Source organism: Camellia sinensis, chromosome 9, assembly GCF_055761805.1.
Source record: "Camellia sinensis isolate YWXY chromosome 9, ASM5576180v1, whole genome shotgun sequence".
Lineage (NCBI taxonomy): Eukaryota > Viridiplantae > Streptophyta > Magnoliopsida > Ericales > Theaceae > Camellia > Camellia sinensis.
Window position 1 is genome coordinate 21,723,659 of NC_138969.1, and position 21,548 is coordinate 21,745,206.

Genomic DNA, 21,548 nt, shown 5'->3' on the forward strand with positions numbered 1-21,548 from the left:
GAATTGTAATTAGTTATGGTTAATTAAGCTAATGTACAATTAGTGTGCTAACTAATCCTAGCATACATCACCACATGGATTAATTTAAGGTGGACAATTGTCCCATGATTTTTAATATTATAACAATAATAATAACAATTATAATAAAAGAATGGAATAAATGAAATCAGGAAGAGGGTGAGCTAAGTATTTGAGCCTTAAATCTATTCACCAACCTGTTCGGCTGGGAAAAATCAGAGAAAAGAGAGAGAGAGAGATAGCGAGAGAGAGAAAGAGAGTTTTGTGTTGATGGGTTTGAACGAAATTCAAGAAATTGAAGACAAAGGAGGAAACTCAAAGCTTGACCAAGAGATTCAACAAATTGAAGATTTTAGGTAAGAAATTAAAGTTTAAATTTTGTAGATAAATTACCTAAATGCTGAAATTGAGAGATAATTGAGTTCAATTTCATGTAATTAAAAAAGGATTTAGCAAGATGATGAAGAAATGGATTTATGTTCAATTTATGGTAATTAATTATTTTGGGTTTGATGTTGTGATTTTGCATGAAATTAAGCTTCATTGTTACATGCATGAATAAATTTTACAAGTTTAATACTCCAATTATACATGCATCATGGATTTTGAAGAATTTGGATTAATTCAATCACATATTTTGAAGAGAGAAAGGAAAAGCTTTAGAAAAATCAAATTTATGGAATTTTGGAATTAATCCTAATGTAAGAAAAGTTTTGATCTTATTATGAAAATTATGAATTTGTTTGATCCATGCATGTAATTGAATTTAAAAGTTTTATTCAATTTAAACACATTTTAGAACATCTATGATTATAAATTAAGTTTTTGGTTAAAAATTGAGTTAAGTTGAATTTCTAAGAAATTGATTTGTGTAACTCATAGTTAAGTTGATTTTTGTTTATTAATAATAAAATTGGGTTCTATTTTTACACACATCATGAAATTTCAAGAGTTTGGAAAGTCTAATTCATATTTTAAAATTGTGGGTTTGATATAAAGAAAATGAGTTAAATCTAAATTTGGACAATTTGAGCATAATTTTGAATAAATGATTTCTAATTAGGAGTGTTTACTAAATTATACAATGATTCTCCATGTTTTAAACCAAAAATACAAGTTTTGAGGCATTGAATATCAAATTTGAACTTCGAACACAATTATGGAAATTCCAGAATTCACACTGTCCGTTCGAGCAAGGAAAGTCTCGCTCGAGTGTGAAAATCGAGCTCCCAGAAGTTTTGCAAAATTTTACAGTCCGCTCGAAGACCCTATTTTCAGCAATTTTTGACTAACTCTTTTAAATGCATAATTGCATCCTTATGACATTCTAAGAATTCTTAGGCACCAATTGGACTTACATAGTCATTAAATAAACTAGAAATACATAAAGAGAGTTGAATTAAATGAAATGAATATTGAATGGTGCTTCTATTGTGTTTTTGTTATGTGATTTATATAGGTGGACATCCGAGGCCTTACATCGACTTAACACGCTGTGAGTAATAACCTTATAAAGATATGTTCAAAGTATCTTTACTTTCGAAAATGTTATTGCTATCAAAATCGATATGTGATTGATTGAATGAATTCTTAAAATGATTTGATAATTGATAGCATGACTTATTGAAATGTTATGTCCTCTAACTAATGAAGTTCTGTTTTGAAATGATATTGTGGCATCCATTGAATATAGGCCCTTGCCTGGGGGTAACAATACCATGGCTAGGCCCTTGCCTGGAGGTAATAGTACCATGCCTAGGCCTTTGCCTGGGGGTAACAATACCATGGCTAGGCCCTTGCCTGGGGATAATAGTAGCATGGCTAGGCCCTTGCCTGGGGGTACCAATACCATGACTTTTAGATTGATTGACATACGATTCATTATTACTTCATGGATGTACCACATAATTTGACATTGAAAGATCTAAATGATGAAATTAATGAATTAATAAAAATGCTACCGCACAATGGTTTTTATTATTGAAAGGAATTGATGTGATGGCTAAACGAATTGTTTTGCCTATGGAAATGGATTGTTTCGGAAAAATGAAATATATGTTTTGGTAAGAGATTTGGTATGGAAAATGTTTTGTTATAAAGTTTGATATAATATGGCAAATGCCTTAGTTTGAAAATGATTTAAGACTTATTTCAAAATTGTAAGACATGTTTTTGTACTATCGTCGAACTTCATTTATTTAACCTCTTTATTCTGTTATTACTCGCTGGGCTTTAGCTCACTATTTATATGTATATATAGGTGAGTAAACTAAGCAACAAGGATAGAGAAAGCCTCGGAGTCTACCCCTGTCAGCCTTTTGAAGAGCTTCCGGAATGGAGCAAGTTAGGCTCGAGTAGAGCCAAGAAAATCCGCCCCTTAGCTTTGCCAGAGTTTTGTATTTTGCTAAGTCTTAACGTATATGTGTGTGAGATATATAAGATATGTGTATAAATTATTATTGTGTTTTAATGTTTTAATTATTTTAGTCATCATGTATGCACAAGCTCGATGGACATTGTTATTTTTTTTGTTTTGCTTCCGCTTAAGGCCCCGATATAATTAAAATATTTTGAAATTTTATCTTTGAGGCCAAAGGTAATCTAGGATTACTGGCCGGTTACGACGCTAAACTTATAGAGGCGGGTTTGGGTCATGACACCATGGCTTGTGATACACCTTCATGTAAGACTGCACTTGATTAGCTTCCGTGGACTGCTTTTGCGCTGTTTGATCTGTTGCAGTAACTATTGCAGTAGCTGAAGCCTTGGATTGCTATGTTAAGTCTTCATTAGATTTTAGTGAATTGCTCCCATATATAGTGGCATACAAATTTAAATTTTAAAATAGTTGAGCATACTTTCCTTTTAGAAATCATAATTTATGGAATAATTAGTGTTTTATTGTTATGGTTAATTGAGTTAACCAATAGAATTTTTTTTTTAATATTTAAAAGTTATAAAATTTAGTTTGAGGATTTAGAATTATCACAATTCTTTTGGTTGAAAACCCCTTTTACTTAATATAAGGACTCGTCTAAAATCCATATTTAAGTTTACTACTCAAATTTCAAATTCTGATTGAATTTAATTTGAGTTGATAAATTTTTATCTTAGACCTATTTTGGGAAGTTGGCTTTTTATTCCATCCGAACTTTGTGGTTAAACTCTACTACGGTGACGATACTATAGGAGAGGCCTTGCGAAAAAATAGCTCATTGTTAAGATGATAAAAAGCTTAACACCCCAAGAGTAAAAAGCACTACAAAAAAATCAATTTTTTTCTCTATTTTTTTGAATGTTTTTTTGCAAAAAATTAGAAATCAATTCTAAAGACAACTATTACTCTTGACCAAATTGAAAATAGTCCTCAGGCCATAAAATTTTACTTACTTAAATTACTTAAGGCTACGAAATTTTACGAACTTAAATTACTCAAATCGGGCTCACCCAAATTGAACCTCAATTAGGCCATAGGATAAAATAGATGCGCGCTCTAAATTTTATGATCTAAAAATTCATACAATGTTAATAGATATCCTTATCATATATCTCAATATTCAAGAAAAAATTATTTTATAATCTAAAAATTCATCAAATATTAATATATATCATTATCATATACATTTAGTCGTGCATAGTACAGTTTGGGATTGCTGCTGCACAGGGTGCGTAGCAGCAACTGTTGTGCACCTTATTGGGCCCATTCCAGGGTCTAATTCGATAATTTGAACCATTCACATTTTAGAACGTATCGAGTATTATATACTTGTAAAATATCACGTCAATCAGATATCGTTGGCCTTTTCATAAAATCACATGTGTATTTTTTTTTTTAAAAATACGATAAATATAATTTGAAATATAAAACTCAATGCACATGTGACTTGATGAAAAAGATAACGATATCCGATTGATTTAATTTTTTACAAGTATGTTTTACTCAATACCTTCTAAAATATGAACAGTTCAGATTATCGAATTAGGCCCTTAAATGGGCCCAATAAGGCATGCAACAGTTGCCGTTGCACACCCTACGTAGCAGCAATCCGAAACTCTGCATAATATGGGTTGAATGTTAGTATATATATAGCACATAATTTTAAATTTTAAATGGAAAAATCTATACTATATATTATAGTAAATTGACATTGCAATGAGGAGCCATATGAGAAAACATCATACAAATTTTCGTGGTTTATTTTAATTTTAAATAGTTTAAAAAAAAAAACTTATTGGCTGACAATCATGTAAGCATAAAAAATATAATTATTCCATATTTTGTGATTTTCAAAAGGAAACAACCAATCCGTTTCCAAATTCAAATTTATGGGCCTAATTATATTCCATGACATCTAAAATAATAATGACAATCTCATAATAGGAAAACTTCCATTGAAAAATATATATATTGAAAGTATGATTAATTGTTCCTAACTCATCCCCACCCTAAAACCCTAAAATATTAAAAAGTCATATGTATTGTTAAGGCTCATACACAGCATAGACAACAAGAAGAACTTCTTACAAGTTTAGATAGTCACTCGATAATAAAGCTATTTCAAAGTTACTGGTTAGTCAACCATTCCACCTCAATTCTCATAATGTTTTTTATTGTATAATTGAATTTCTTTAGTTGTTTTTTATCTAATAATTGTTTGATTTTAAACTAAACCAAAGTCTTGTGTTCCATTTAAGAAGAAACAATTATTTATTGTTTGATACTAAAATTAAAATAATAGTTAGAAAACACCCCTATTTGTCGTGCTAACATATTTTTGAATAAATTTGAGAGATTTTGTTTTTTTGCTCGATAGTTTGAATAGGTTTGAAATGCATATATTTGGATCATTCAATTTTTCTAACTATATATATATATATATATTGGGATGTTTAGTTTGGTTTTCGGGTCAATTTGAAAGGTTAAGATTTAAAAATAAAAACAAAAATAAAAATAAAAATAATAATATAATAAAAATAATAGTAATAATAATTTAAAATCAAAGCTAGACTGTTTAAAGTATCCGAGTGAATCAAAACTGTATAAAATTCAATGTCTTAGGTTATGTATTCCAAAAAAAAAGCATCCCAATTATCAATCAACAAGAAATCAATTAATTAGTAGAAAACGTTGCAACTACTTTAATTCAATTGATTTCTATATTTATTTAGAACCAAGATCAAATCATCTTTTGAAAAAATAAAACTGTACTGTATAGTTTAACTTTGTTTACAACCATTTTTATTTTTTTTTTTTTTTTTTGCCATTATAGAATAACCATGATATGATGGTCAGCTTTAGCTGTTAACTTGCTAAGGTAACTTTAATTTTTCTGTTAGCTCTATTCGCATTCCTTTTTTCCCATCACATGCTATGCTTTTAACTGACTATATACTTTTTGCATAAATAACATAATTGTCCTTCTTAGAAGATGAATAAAGAGAACGGTAAAGGCATAGGAAGGGAAAATTTAGCTAATTGACAAGTGTAAACAATTTTATTGTAACTTTGCATAATAAAAATAAAATTTTCATATTTCTACATCTACATATATGTTATAGCGAAAGAATGTTTCATCCGAAATGCACTATTAGCTTTACAGCATTGATCTTCACAATTTTTTTTTTTTTTTTAAATTATATGTTAAAAAATACACTTGGCATAGAATTGGTCCATCTAACCATATTTATGATTTTGGAATTTAAAATGTTTTACGTAGGAGAAATTAAAATTACATAGGAGAAATTAAAATTACAAAATTCATGAGATGGAATGTATTATTTTATGTTAAATGTACTGTTTGTAATATATTTTATTTTTCTTTAGTTTTCATCAATTAATTATGACAAGCACTTCTCATTAAAAACTTAGAATACACATTAATGACATAACAAAAAAAATATATATCAAACCAGCTAAAAAAAAAAAAAAACTTCAATGTAATGCTGATGAAAATGGTTAAAATCTAATTGATTCTAAACTATTTTTGGTAAGGTTACTAAGTTATGGTTCTTAGGTTAGAAGCTTCAGGAAGGGAATCCGAAGCACGAGTTCGAATCCCGCTTGTGACTATAGGGGGGTTGCACTATGTTATTATTTAATTTTAAAATTATTTATTTATGTCCGTGCATAGAGCTCAAGTATTATACTAATATATGTATATTTTAAAAATCATAAATTATGAAATAATTAGATTTTTTTTATGATTATAATTAAATTTTAGTAAATTGCTTCTATATGGTGGTATACAAATTTAAATTTTAAAATAGTTGAGAATACTTTTCTTTTAGAAGTCATAATTTATGGAATAATTAGAATTTATTGTTATGATTCAATTAGAGTTAATCAATAGAATTTTTTTTGTTAAAATTTATTTGGAAATCCCATTTCAAAAACTTGTATACTAAAAAGTTTTATGAATTTTCTTATAGACATGTAAGTCCCATTGACTTTGTGAGTTATTCTAGGAGATCCTTTTAGTCTTTTTTTTTTAGAATTTTTGGACTGATATGCCCTTTTTGTTTTGTTTTGTTTTGTTTTTTTTTTTTTTTTTTTGAATTAGCCAACAAATAAGGGATTTGGATTACAATGTACTTGTATTTTTATTTGGAAATATCGAAAACCGAACTTAATTTTGGAATTTTCTGTGAGAAATTGGGTATTCCTTATATATAATTGCTTGGTTGTTTATTTGAAAAGGTCAAAGATCTAACTTAACATTTGGTAATTTATATTGTATTTTATCTCACAATTGGCATGATTAACGATTTCAAATTCATTGGTCCTATGGACAGTTGAAGCATTTTTATTATTTATTGTTTATTGTTTTATGTGTGATCATCCTTACTGAGAGTTCCGGCATGATTTATGAAATAATTAAAGTTATTGTTTTGGCTAATTGAATTGACCAATAAATTTTTTTTTACAACAATATTGGGGATATTAATACAATTATTAATAATCTTATTAGTACACTTAACAATTGGGCCGAGCTACGTCAGCGTGGGATATGGCGTTGGGCCTCACTAGGGCGAAGGACCATGAACCTGGCCGAACTGAACAAACGCGCCTGCCCCGGCCCATTAAGTTGGGCCGGGCAAGCCGACCGAGCTATGATTCTGCGAAAATGGATATTTGCTTAAATCCGTACTGATGCGTTGGGACGAACTATGAATAGTCTGGACTGACATAGGGCCGAGGAGTCCTAGGAGGTAGTGGGGCGACGCCGAGATGCCGAACCACACGTCCTACGACCAGTAGATCCAGATGGACCGATTTATTGTAGCTCGACCGTTCCAGTTTGTTGTGGTGTCTGTTTCTTCCAAGTGATAGCCTGGTAGTGGAAGCCACCTGGACCAATGATAAAGCAGAGAAAATCCACTCCTGGTATGCGTCAATGCTGTTTGGCAGTTCAACAAACACTGTTTGGAGGTTTTGATCTCTACACATGTAAGATAAGTAGAGGGGAGCACAACTGCCTACTTAGAGAAGGACAGTAAAGGTAGTGCGCCCACAATCTCTGAGGCTGCATGGCCAGCCTAGAAAAAGAAGAGAAGAGAGACGTTAGAGTTAAGCAATCAGAAGGAATTCCAAACTCTCTCGCTCTAAAGTGCTCGCTCTATTCTTCTTCTTCTTCTCCAAGTGTGCTGACTTGAACGTCGAAGGGTTTATCCGGCAGCACATCGTCGGGCAGCTCACCATCTTTTGGTTTTCACGTCAGGCGACGCCACGTGAAGCTTGGATTCAAGGAGTACGGAGAACAAAGAATATTTCACCCCCCGTACAATCGGCGCCATCTGCGGGAACTCTTTGACAGACAAACCTTGTTGGCTAAGCTTTTTCAACCGTTTCCATGGCTAATAATGACAAAACATCACTGTCCGTTGTCGACGGTATTACACCAGAGTCTGTCCGACGGAGAGATGGACCTACCACTATTCCGACTATGGCGAACCTGGAAACCTCTTCCAAAAGTGCGCCAGAGAAACGCGCAACGAGCACTAAACACTTCAAGAGTCTAGAGGGTCCCCAACGACGAGGAGAGTCACATGCTCAGTGCTTGGAGCACAAACTCAGAGACCAGAACACCCTCATTCAAAAGATGGCGGCTGAAATGCAGACGCTGAAGCTCCAGATAAAGGGGAAGGGTGTTGTTGGAGTGGGCAACCACAGTGAGCACACCCCACTCCGTCACTCTGACAGTCATCGCCAAGATGGGACGCCTTCTTTCCCTATCACCAGAAGCTATGGAGTTGGAGACTCCAACCTACCAGCGAAGAGATCTCACACTCGTGACAGCAGTTACCGTCCCTCACGTCCATCGACGACGTCGAGATACTCTTACTTTGCCCATTCGGGGGACCTGAGGGATGTATAGGAGGAGCGAGCTCACCGTAGAGAGACCCAAAGATTGCCGGCGTTGCAAAGGCTGAGTCCCTAAATTCGTTGAAGTGAGGAAGTGGCAGTGCCAGTGCCTAGAATGATGGCTCCAGCACCGATGAACAGAGAGCTAGCAAGATTTACCGCTACCCCACAATGTACGACAGTAAAACGGATCAGTACATGCATGTAAGTCATTACTGGCAAGTAATGGCTCGCCACCGGTGCAATGACGCCTTGATGTGTCTCATATTCCCAGCAAGTTTAGGAGAACTTGGCTTGAAGTGGTTCGAAAGACTCCCGGAGGGGAGCATCGAGGGGCAACAACAACTAGCAGAGGTCTTTGTCACTAGATTCAAAACCAACACCCGAACACCGAAGGAGGTTGACCACTTCCTGAGCGTCAAGATGGAATCTAGAGGTTCTTTGAAGGCAGACAATGCCAAGTATTGGGAAACTTACAATGAGATCCTCGATTACCCCACCAATCTTGCGATCGCACAATAGAAGCGAGGTCTCCCATTCGAACATAGGCTGCGAGACTCGCTTACCATGGACCAACCCACAACCACGGAGTCCTTGATACAGCAGATCAACGAACATATCCGAGTAGAAGATGATGCCACCATTGCTACCGTAACCGAGAAGGAAAATTCGGTTGCGGCGGACAGAAGAGTGGCTGGGAAGGTTTACTCGGTGGGGCAGGAGGACAACTGCCCTAATGATTGAGCTAGAGACCAATATCGCGGTTTAAACCGCAATGATAAAAGCAAAAGTCACAGAAATGACCGAGCTAACGCTCTTCGTAGTGAAGAGGAAGATGCCAAGAGGAAGTTGAATGCACGAACCGGCATTACCACTGTCTTTAAGATCCCAATTTACCACATCCTAAATGAGATCCGAGGTGAGCCTCACGTGCGTTGCCCGACCAAATTGGAAGACACACAGAGGGGCTTCAACTCAAGGTATCGCCGCACATTCCATGAAGAAAGGGGGCACCGAACGGAGGATTGTGTGCTGCTCAAACAAGATTTGGAGGAGATGGTAGTGGTTGGGCATCTGGACCAGTACATAGACAGGGGTATGAGGGCCACTCCACAAGGACAAACCGAGCCAAATGGCCTTGATGTCCTCGATGTAGCACCCCAAGATATCTGCCGCTAGAAAAATTGGTTCTGGCTCTCATGATGGCTTCCATAAAGCTGGTGCACTATTTTCATGCCCACATAATAATCATGCTAACCAAATTTCTGCTCAAGGTGCTCTTTGAAAAGGTAGATTTCATTGGTAGAAGTGGGCTGTGGAAATAGGGCAATACGATATCAAGTTCCAACCGCGCACTATAATTAAAGCTCAAGCTCTTGTCGACTTCGTGGTGGAATTTGTCCCTGGAACACACCCACTTTACCCTGTCGGTTTGGCTGGCATGGACTTGGATAGCAGAAATAAGTGGTGGACAACAAGTAGCAGAACAACAAGAGAAAGCTGAGCAAGAAATGGAAGAACCGGCCGATTTACCAAAATACAAGCTCGACAGAGATGTAAAAAAAGACCAGAATGATCCGACCAATACCTTGAAGTGGAGGAACTCTCAAAATCCTTACGGCTGCTGGAAGTTGTTCATTGGTGAGATATGGAAACTCTTCATCGATGGGGCCACCAATAGACATGGCGTTGGGCTAGGGGTCATGTTGACACCACCGGATGGGCTGACTATTGAGCATGGGATCACACTCGGGTTCCCAGCATCTAACAATGAGGCAGAATATGAAGCCCTCCTCGCCGGATTGAAGAGCGCTTTGAGAATGAAGGCACCAGAACTTATTGTATTCAGCAACTCCAAGCTGGTTGTCAATCAGGTCTCCGAGGAATATGTGGCCAAGGATGAAAGGATGGCTAAGTATCAACTGCTGGTACGAGTAGAAATCAAAAAGTTTGCCGTAATAAGAATGGAACAAATTAACTACGAAAAAAACAATGTAGCTGACGAATTGGCCGGCCTAGCATCAATGCAAACGACTTTTCCCAATCCTTTGATGATAGAATTCTTACCCTGACCGAGTATTGAGGAACCAGAGGTGCCCAAAGTACTCTGCGCCGACTTGGGACCATCCTGGATGGATCCTATTATCACCTTCCTGAAGGATCAAATTCTACCACTGAAAAGAAAGAGGCCAACAAGATAAGGGCCACGTCAAAGCGGTTTTGACTCTCTCCATCTGGCGCCTTGTATAAGAAATCTTTCACTAGGCCATACCTGAAGTGTGTCCACCCCAACAAGGTTGAAGCTTTCCTCTTCGAGATTCATGAAGGCATCTGCAGAAGCCATATTGGGGGTAGATCTTTGGCTTACCGAGTAATTTCCCAGGGGTTATTGGTGGCCGTGCATACTAGCTGAAGCGTAAAAATATGTTCACAAATGCGAAAAATGTCAAAAATTCGCTCACAAGATTCACCAATCGGATAGTGAGTTGCTCCTCCTTACAAGTCCTTGGCCATTTGCGCTTTGGGGGCTAGACATTGTAGGACCTCTTCCAGCAGCTCCAGGCAACCGCAAATTTTTCATCGCTGCTACCGACTACTTCACCAAGTGGGTAGAGGCCGAGCCATTGGCCACCGTCAAGGAAAAAGATGTTAAAAAATTTGTCTGGAAAATGTCATCACCCACTTCAGCATCCCAAAACTCTCATTTCGGATAATGGCACTCAGTTCGACGAAAAACTCTTTCGTGGGTTTTGCGAGGAGTTAAAGATTGAGTTCTATAATTCTACACCGGCCTACCCCCAATCAAATGGTCAAGCTGAAGCTTCAAACAAAACCATCTTGGACGGGCTGAAGAAGCGATTGGAGAATGCCAAAGGGAAGTGGACTGAGGAACTTCCCAATGTGCTATAGGCATACCACACTACACCAAGGCACTCAACCGGGGAAACTCCATTTGCCTTGGCTTACGGCATAGAGGCAGTCATACCATTGGAGATTGGCCTGCCAACCATCCGATCTGAAAGTTTCCAGCCAGACTTGAATAAAGAAGCTGTAGCCTTGGAGCTTGACCTAGCCGAAGAAAGAAGGGAACGGGCTCTAATCCACTTAGAAACTTACCAACAAGAGCTCTCCAAGAAATACAACAAGACCGTACATCCTAGGCTATTCAAGGTCGAAGACTGGGTCTTGAGAAAGGTAATGGGAAACACAGTGATCCCCGGTGAGGGAAAATTAGGAGCAAATTGGAAGGGGCCATACAAGATAACTGGCCTTACAGGCAAAGGGGCATACCACCTTGAAGACTTAGATAGCAAAGCTATCCCCAAACAATGGAATGCGACCAATCTTAAGGTATTTTACTTTTGAAATGTAATCATTTCTACTTCTTTGGTTCTTGTAACTTGGCCTTTTGGCATTGGGTGTAATCTGTAACATGTAGTAGAAGATGACCCCTTCTTTCTCTTATGTTCGCGTTTCTACACGGAAATGTTACAAAGACATTAAGTTGCTATGAGTACCAGAGGCAAGTGTTCAAAACCGGGATAACTTTTGCAGAATGAGCGGTTATCCGATTATGGGCTGATTTTGCTTGTTGAACCAAGCTGAACTTGCTCAACCACCCAATTGTTAGTGTTCCGCCCATCTTGTATTTAAGCCAAGCCAATTTTGTTCTTAATTTTCCGAGCTGATATTTGCTCGGCTTTGTGAAACTTATTTTGCTCATCATTAACCGAGTTGATTTTGGCTCGCCGATTGAAGAGCAGATTTTGCACATAATTACCCAAGTTGTTTCTTGGTTGCCGATGAAGAGCAGACTTTGATCATTACATCGAGCTGATTTTGTTCATCATTGACCGAGCTAATTTTGGCTCGCCAATTGAAGAGCAGATTTCGCTCATGATTACCCGAGCTGTTTCTTGCTCGCCGATGTAGAGATGATTTTGTTCACTCACCAAGCTGATTTCGCCTGACTGCGCAAACAGAATCAATTTCGCCCAACTTATATTGTAACCGAGTTGACATTGCTCGCCCGCTTAAAATGTTGGTGTCTTTGAGTTCTTATTAAAACCAAGCTGACCTTGCTCAGCCTACCAAACAGTTGGTGTTGTATTCAATTAATATTTTAAACCAAGATGAGTTTGCTAGTTAAACTGAGACCATTACACTTAGAATGCACCAAGAAGATTTTATCTCGGCCAAATCAAAGAAAATGACAACCACAGGAAAAATAAAAATTTGCATACATGGCGAGGGAAAAGTTCACTTTTCATTGATGATAAAGCCTGATTACAAAAGTGGGGGCTTGTAGCCGGCGACATCAATAAAAAAAAAAAGGGGGGGCCAAACATAAGCCTAGTTGCGCCTTAGTCGATATCTACAGCGTCCTCCAGGTTGCCCACCACCTCTTCTGCCACATTTTGTGCGGTTTCAGTGCTAGAGTCCATTCCTCGTTCGGCGATTAAAGGCTCCTGCTCACTGCTCGGCGCTGCCTCTTTCGATATGGCTGGCAGTGAGGTCTTGTCGGTTGGCTGTAGAGTTGGCTCATCGACCGCGCTGGCCTCCTTAGCATCGTCTATCAACTTCTACTGCACAACGGCAGCATATGCCTGTATATAGGAGGGAATGAAGGCAGGTGGGGGGTTGTTGAATACCTCAGACTCCGGCGCCTGATGAAGTTTTTCGGCAGCTGCTTTCCAGCCGCACTGAAAAAATATGTCTTCGGTGCCCGCCACTTGGCACCCGTACACCCTTTCTCCCTCGGCATATCCCCGATCTTTGGCCACTTATTTTTTTAGCTCGGACCTGTGGATGGTGCGGAGCTTGGGCAGCTTAGCCAGATATCTCTCATTTTTGGCCTACACGGCCTTATCTTTCTCCTCCTTGGCCTTCGCCAACTTCTCATCCAGGAGATCCCACTCGGTTAACACTGTCTCATGTGCAGTCTTCAGCTTCTCCAGCTCGACCGTCTTAGATTTGTTGTCAGCGATAGCCTCCCTCAAACTCTGCAGCACATAAATCATACATTTGTGCACCAAATAGTTTTTCAGCGTGGCCTGCAGCGAGACAGAAGTTAGTATGTGAAACCGATCGATAACTTGGAAGTACAATAACTCGATCACTTACCAAAACGACCGATTTTGCAGCCGACCGGAGGACTTTAAGGTCAGACAGTTCCTTATGCTTCTTCATGTCCACAGGGAGAAGCAAACCCTTGGTCATGTTGAAGCAAAGCGAATGGTCTTTATCTGCGTAGACGGAGTCCGCCTCCGTCACTGCTTGGCCTTTATATTTTCATATGAGTAACCTGACTGCAGGGGCAGTGGAAAGGGCAGATCGCCCAAAAAGTGGTTGTTCAGTCTGCTCTCCCCGTTCAGTCGATGGTAGCCTGGCCGAATCTTCATCAACAAAGCGCTACTCGGCTTACTCATTTCTTGGCCTTTTTCTCGACTGACCAGCAGCTGCCTCACTAGCAAGAGCTAGCACATGCTCCTTTTGCACGGCAGGCCTAGATGTTTGGCCTCCTGTCATTTCAGCCGGCTATGAGTCGCATGGCTTCCCCGTGATCATAGACTTTATGGCTCAGATTTTGGCCATTTCTTGTTCTTCTGTCAATGGTACAAGTTTGATTGGTGGAAGGTTTGGGTCCAGCTCTAGAAAGAGGACACGAAGGAAGTTGGACACCCTACTCCTGCGCGGCACTGTGTAACGGTAACTCGGTTCATAACCGAGCAATTTTTGAGGCTCTCGCTCCTCGCTCAGATGCTGCAACACAATCTTTATGGCCTCTTGGTTTGCGCGGGTGTAATCGTCGGCCAACTGCTTGTAGTCTGCAACAAGAAAACAAGGGTTAGATTGGCAAAAACAAGAACAATTATAGAATTAAAAACATGCTAAGGTACTCACCAGCACTCCTAACATATTTTCCTATGTACCAGCCCCGTATGGGCGCTTCAGTGTCCTCGTAATTACCGGACACCGACAGGAAATCATCGTCGTTTGTCTCTTTATCTGGGGTTACCTTCGATAAGGTTTGCTCAGCCTTCCAAACTTTGAGATACCAACAAAACCCCCCTTTATTTTTGCTAAGTGTGTATTGATGGAATATCTCGATGAGGATGAGATTCAGGCCGAGTATCCTAGTCAGCGCGGCCACGCCATTTATTCTTTTGTATGTGTTGTTGGAGACTTGGATTGGGCACAACCTAGTCTGCCTCAAAAATTCGCAGACTAAGGGTTGGATCAGGAAACGTAGCCTGCCTCCCACAATGGATACCACTGTGAAAGGGCATTTGTCTAGTTAGCCCCAGGGAATGTCTCCTTTCTTGGCCAACTCTAAGTGGACGTCGTCTGGAATATTGTATTCTCTATGGAACACAGCCATTGCCCCAGGCAAATTAACCTTAAACCGGTACTTCCCCATCTATCCCGGTTTTATTTAGTTAAGGAATTTTTATTATAGCTCGGTCAAAATTGGATGATTGTTTGCTCGGTCTTTGAGCCTCACCGACAGTTATGCGGAGTGGGCCTTGTCGGTCCTAGTTTGTTCTGCATTATTAAAAAATAAGTCCAAGTATTAGCGGCGCATAACTTGCACAGCTCCTATAAGGAAGTTTTTTAGCTCGGTCTGAGATTCTGGGCCATTTGACCGGTTGTGGTGCTGTTTTTCGGTTTCTATCTCGGTTCGATCTTCCCACAGGGAGGACCACAAGGGAGTACCTCGAACCAGTTCTGGCTTGGCTAAATCCTATTTTTAGATCTAAAAGTGGGTTTTTGATCGGTTATACTTGGATTTTTCAGTATTCATCCTAAATCCAAAACCACCTACAGTAATCAAGGGAAATAAGGGGCAAGGAAGCCTCGTTGCTACTTAGGGCTTCGATTTGGCCTAATGCTCATAGATATTAATCCCACAAGAGGGGCATAGGCAATATTTCAACAGTCATGAAACAAACGGGAATTAAGAACACGAAGAACAACAATGCAGAATATAAAGGAAAATGAGAAAAACTTAAGGGTGTGGATGCCAAGTTAGGACCCAGTCAACCACAACCCTTACTGAGGCCTTCGTGAGGACAGAAATAGCTGGAAACAACTCAAAAAGCAACGACAATTGCGATGGCGGCGGTGGCAGAAGCTTGGAGGTCTGAAGCTTAGGGTTTTTGCAGAAGGGAGATGAACAGTGATGAGGGTTTTTGGGCTTGTGTGTATGTATGGGGGAAACCGAATAGTTGGCAACTTTTCAAATCTTTGGTATAATGTGGACAACTATAGGAACGCACGAAACCAGTCAGGGAAGGCCACTTTACGTTGAAAAGATGGTTTGTCAGTATAGCTGGTTGATCGATAACATGACTACTAGCGCAATCCTCAAGATTTGCTCCGAACAATTGGGCCGAGCTACGTCAGCGTGGGATATGGCGTTGTGCCTTGCTAGGTCCAAGGACCATGAACCTGGCTGAACTGAATCAACGCGGTTGCCCCGGTCCATTAAGTTGGGTCAGGCAAGCCGACCGAGTTATGATTCGGCTAAAATGGATATTTTCTGAAATCTGTACTGATGCGTTGGGCTGAACTACGAACAGTCCGGCCTGACGTAGGGCCGAGGAGTCCTATGAGGTAGTGGGGCGAGGTTGAGATGCCGAACCACGCGTCCTATAACCAGTTGATCACGATGGACCGATATTTTGTAGCTCGGCTGTTCCAGTTCGTTGTGGTGTTTGTTTCTTCCAAGTGATAGCCTAGTAGGGTAAACCACCTGGACCAATGGTAAAGCAGAGAAAATCCACACCTGGTATGTGTCAATACCGTTTGGCGGTTCGACAAACACTGTTTGGAGGTTTTGGTCTCTACACGTATAAGAAAGGTAGAGGGGAGCATAGCTGCCTGCTTAGAGAAGGACAACAAAGGTAGTGCGCCCACAATCTCTGAGGCTGCATGGCCAGCCTAGAGAAAGAAGTGAAGAGAAACATTAGAGGTAAGCGATCAGAAGGAATTCCAAACTCTCTCGCTCTAAAGTGCTCTCTCTATTCTTCTTCTTCTTCTTCTCCAAGTGTGATGACTTGATCGTCGGAGGGTTTATCCGGCAGCACACCGCCAGACAGCTCACCATCTTTTGGTTTTCAGGTCAGGCAACGTCACGTGAAGCTTGGATTCAAGGAGTACGGAGAACGGAGAATATTTCACTCCCGTACAATTGACGCCATCTACGGGAACTCTTTGACAGACAAACCTTGTTAGTCACGCTTTTTCAACCATTTGTATGGCTAACAATGACGAAACAACGCTGTCTGATGGAGAGATGGCCCTCCCACTATTCCGACTATGGCGAACCTAGAAACCTCTTCCAAAAGTGCACCAGACAAACGCGCAAGGAGCACTGAACACTTCAAGAGTCCAGAGGGTCGTCGACGACGAGGAGAGTCACATGCTCCGTGCATGGAGCACAAACTCAGAGACCAGGATGTCCTCATTCAGAAGATGAAATGGAGGCACTGAAACACCAAATCAAGGGGAAGAGTGTTGATGGAGTAGGCAACCATAGTGAGCGCACCCCACTCCGTCACTCTGACAGTCATCGCGAAGATGGGACGCTCTCTTTCTCCATCACCAGAAGCTATGGAGTTGAAGACTCTGACCCACCAGTGGAGAGATCTCACACACGCGACAGCAGTTACCGTCCCTCACGTCCATTGACGACGTCAAGATACTCTTACTCTGCCCATTTGGGGGACCTGAGGGATGTATTGGAGGAGCGAGCTCGCCGTAGATAGACCCAAAGATTGCGGGCATTGCAAAGCTTGAGTTCCCAAATCCGTTGCAGTAAGGAAGTGGCAATGCCAGATCCTAGAATGATGGCCCCAGCACCAATGGACAGAGAGCTAGCAAGATTTACCGCTACCCTACTGTCCCCAAAGATCGAGAGCATGCCACTCCCTGTCGGATTCCACCAACCAAAGTTCACACTGTACGATGGCAAAACGGATCAGTACATGCACGTGAGTCATTACTGGCAAGTAATGGCTCCCCACCAGCGCAATGACACCTTGATGTGTCTTATATTCATAGCAAGTTTGGGAGAATTGGGCCTGAAGTCGTTTGAAAGACTCCCAGAGGGGAGCATCGAGGGGCGGCAACAACTAGCAGAGGGCTTTGTCACTAGATTCAAAACCAACACTCGAACACCGAAGGAGGTTGACCACCTCCTGAGCGTCAAGATAGAATCTGCAGGTTCTTTGAAAGCATACAATGCCAAGTATTGGGAAACTTACAATGAGATCCTCGATTGCCCCACCAATCTGGCGATCGCACAATGCGAGCGAGGTCTCCCAGTTGGATATAAGTTACGAGATTTGCTTACGATGGACCAGCCCACAACCATGGAGTCCTTGATGCAGCAGATCAACAAACATATCTGAGTAGAAGATGATGCCGCCACCGCCACCGCAACCGAGAAGACAAATCCGATTGCGGCGGACAGAAGAGTGGCTGGGAAGGTTCACTCAGTGGAACAGGAGAACAACTGCCCTAATGACCGAGCTAGAGACCAACATCGCGGTTTAAATCGCAATGATAGAAACAAAAGTCACAGAAACGACTGAGCTAACGCTCTTCGTAGTGAAAAGGAAGATGCCAAGACGATGTTGAAAGCACGAACCGGCATCACCACTGTCTTTAAGATCCCAATTTACCGCATCCTAAATGAGACCCGGGGTGAGCCCTACATGCGTTGGCCGGCCAAATTGGGAGACACACAAAGGGGCCTCAACTCGAGGTATCGCTGCACCTTCCATGAAGAAACGGGGCACCGAACGGAGGACTGTGTGCCTCTCAAATGACATTTGGAGGAGCTGGTGGCGGCTGGGCATCTGGACCAGTACACAGACAGGGGTATGAGGGCCGCTCCACAAGGACAGGCTGAGCCAAATGGCCTTGCTATCCTAGATACAGCACCCCAAGGCGTAATCAATGTCATTCAATGCATTAGCAAACCTGCGTGGGTTTGTGAGCTGAGGGGGATGATCAAGAAGCCCGAGCACATGAGGGAAGTGCTCTCTGTTCAACCCGATGTGAAGAAAGGAAAGATTGAGGTAAAAGATGTCTTAACTTTTTCAAGCAAGGACTTGGAGAGAATTCAAATGCCTCATAATGATGCCTTAGTGGTGACCCTTCGCATCAAGGACTTCGATATCAAAAGAATTCTAATTGACCGGGGGAGCTTGGTCGAGATTATGTATTATGACACGTTCAAACAGATGAAGTTGGAGGACAAAGACTTGGTTCCAACAGCGTCCCCTTTGGTAGGCTTCAACTCTCAACTTGAATGACCAATCAGAAAGATTATATTGAGGGTCAAAGCTGGGTCAGTCACGAAGCAAGTGGAATTTTAGGTGCTTAAGGTCCCATCAACCTACAACTTAATCCTAGGAAAGGGCTTATTGCTCGTCATGCAGGCAGTAGCATCGACTTATCACCAAGTCCTGCACTTTCCAGCGCTAGCCAGACAAGTAGAAGAGGTTTGAGGGGACCAAGTAATGGCAAAACAATGCTTTGTCGCAATAAATGGTGGTCAAGCTGCCAAAGGCTTTGTACAAATGATAGAAGGACCAAAAGGAAAGGAAGTCCTAGAAGTTGTGGAAAGAAAAGTCGAAGAGAAATTGGCTGAAGATTTGGTGGAAGTGCGCATTGATGAGAATGATCCAAATAAGTTCTTTCTTTTGGGATCATCTTTCTCCAACGCCGAGCGGCTTGATTATGTCAACTTTTTGGTTTCCAACATTGAGGCCTTTGCGTGGACGCCTTACGATATGCTTGTTGTCGACCCTAGCATCATTTGCCACCAGTTGAATGTCTTTCCAAATGCACGACCGGTCATCCAGAGAATACGGCGCTCGGCCTTGCACCATGCCGAGATAGTGGCAGAGGAGGTCAAGAACTTGTTGGAAGCTAGGGTGATAGAAGAAGTGCAGTATCCCAGATGGATCTCTAACACAGTGGTAGTGTTGAAGAAGAATGGTAAATGGCAGGTGTGGGTCGATTACAAGACAGTCAACCGTACGTGCCCAAAGGACAGCTTCCTCTCCCGAGAATAGACCAGTTGGTGGATCTAACCACTGGCCATCAGAGTTTTAGCTTCCTGGATGCCTATCGCGTCTACCACCAGATCGCTATGTACAAACCAGACCGAGAGATCACTTTGTTCACCACTCCAGGAGGCTTGTACTGCTACAAGGTCATCCCGTTCTGCCTCAAAAATGCAAGGGCAACTTTTCAGAGGATGGTAACCAAAATATTCGCTCCTCTTTTTAGCTTCACTATAGAGGCTTACATTGATGACATGATAGTGAAGAGCAAATACAAGTCTCAACACCTTACCGACCTAGCAGAAATGTTTGCCATACTTAAACATCACAAGCTGCGTTTAAATGCCTCCAAGTGTGCATTCAGAGTTGGAACCGGGAAATTTCTAGGTTTTTTGGTCATAAGCTGAGGAATCGAGGCTGACCCTTCCCAGCTCAAGACAATACAAGAATTGAAGTGGCCAAACTTCACGAAGGACGTGCAACATCTCACCGGAATGGCAGTCGTGCTGAACCGATTTATTAGTCGGTCTTCAGATCGTTGCAGGCCCTTCTTCAAAACTTTGAAGGCCAAGTTCTTTTGGGATGACGAGTGCAACTGTGCACTGGCGAATCTAAAAGTATACCTTTCCTCGACCCCAATCTTGGTCACACAAAAACTGAGCGAAGAACTGTGTGTCTACTTGGCAGTTTCTCAACACACGGTGAGCGCCATCCTCATCCGCACTGAGGGAATCCAGCACCTCCCTATCTTCTACGTTAGTAAGACACAGCTCCCGGCCGAATCAAGAGATATCTACCGCTAGAAAAACTGTCTCTGGCTCTCATGATGGCTTCGAGAAAGCTGGCGCACTATTTTCATCCCTACACGATAGTCGTGCTAACTGAATTTTCGCTCAAGCTTCTCTCTGAAAAGGCAGATTTCTCCTACAGAAGTGGGTCGTGGAATTGGGTAAATATGATATCAAGTTCCAGCCATGCGCTACTATCAAAGCTCAAGCTCTTGCTGACTTCACGGCGAAATTTGTCCCTGGAACACACCCTCTTTACCCTATCGATTTGGCTAGCACGGACATGGTGCAGCCCACGGCTCGGATAGCAGAAACAAGTGGTGGACAACAAGTAGCAGAGCGGCAAGAGAAAGCGGAGCAAGAAATTGAAGAACCTGTCAATTTACCACAATACAAGTTTGACGGAGATGTAGAAAGAGACCAGAATGAGCCGACCAGTACCTTGAAGTGCAGGAACTCTCAAAATCCCTCTGACTGTTGGAAGTTGTTCATTGGTGAGATGTGAAAACTCTTCGTCGATGGGGCCTCCAATAGACATGGCGCCGGGCTACAGGTCGTGTTGCCGTCCCCAAATGGGCTGATCATTGCACATGTGATCACACTCGGGTTCCTAGCATCCAACACTGAGGCGGAATATGAAGCCCTCCTCACCGGATTGAAGAGCGCTTTGAGAATGAACGCATCATAACTTATGGTATTCAGTGACTCCAAGCTAGTTGTCAATCAGATCTCCGGGGAATGTGAGACCAGGGATGAAAGGATGGCTAAGTATCAAGCGCTGGTATGCGCAGAAATCAAAAAGTTTGCCACAATAAGAATGGAACAAATTAACCGCGAAAAAAACAATGCAGCCGACGAATTGGCTGGCCTAGCACCTATGCAACTTTTCCCAATCCTTTGATGATAGAATTCTTACCCTGACCAAGCATTGAGGAACCAGAGGTGCCCGAAGTACTCTGCGCCGACTTGGGACCATCTTGGATGGGTCCTATTTATCACCTTCCTGAGGGATCAAATTTTACCCACTGAAAAGAAAGAGGCCAACAAGATAAGGGCCAAGTCAGAGCGGTTTTGGCTCTCTCCATCTGGTGCCTTGTACAAGAAATCTTTCACTGGGCCATACCTGAAGTGTGTCCACCCCAACAAGGTTGAAGCTTTCCTCTTCGAGATTCATGAAGGCATTTGCGGAAGCCATGTTGGGGACAGATCTTTGGCTTATCGAGTAATTTCCCAGGGGTTATTGGTGGCCGTGCATGCAGGCCAATGCATGGAAATATGATTGCAAATGTGAAAAATATC

The 21,548-nt window shown here is 41.3% G+C and overlaps 2 protein-coding genes and 1 long non-coding RNA gene across 3 annotated transcripts; all 3 read left to right on the plus strand.

Moving 5' to 3' along the window:
• The first annotated feature begins 210 nt into the window (after positions 1–210).
• Positions 211–2,637, plus strand: LOC114313406 (uncharacterized). The gene is made up of 3 exons (XR_003647177.2): positions 211–374; positions 1,478–1,513; positions 2,279–2,637. It is a non-coding gene; the product is annotated as an uncharacterized LOC114313406 (long non-coding RNA).
• Positions 2,638–9,891: 7,254 nt separating this feature from the next.
• On the plus strand, positions 9,892–11,746 carry LOC145799286 (uncharacterized). Its single transcript, XM_082888834.1, has 2 exons — positions 9,892–10,308; positions 11,291–11,746. Exons 1-2 carry the CDS (start codon positions 9,892–9,894, stop codon positions 11,744–11,746), a joined length of 873 nt encoding a protein of 290 aa, XP_082744960.1.
• A 5,486-nt stretch (positions 11,747–17,232) lies between these two features.
• Positions 17,233–17,796, plus strand: LOC114313434 (uncharacterized). Its single transcript, XM_028259820.1, has one exon. It carries the CDS (start codon positions 17,233–17,235, stop codon positions 17,794–17,796), a length of 564 nt encoding a protein of 187 aa, XP_028115621.1.
• Positions 17,797–21,548: the final 3,752 nt, after the last annotated feature.

Excerpts from the sequence above, each read along its gene's own strand:
- LOC145799286 (XM_082888834.1), top strand. The coding sequence starts at position 9,892 with ATGGAAGAACCGGCCGATTTACCAAAATACAAGCTCGACAGAGATGTA. Across the intron at positions 10,309-11,290 it reads TGGCTAAGTATCAACTGCTG|GCATACCACACTACACCAAG; the intron begins GTACGAGTAGAA and ends AATGTGCTATAG.
- LOC114313434 (XM_028259820.1), top strand. The coding sequence starts at position 17,233 with ATGGCCCCAGCACCAATGGACAGAGAGCTAGCAAGATTTACCGCTACC.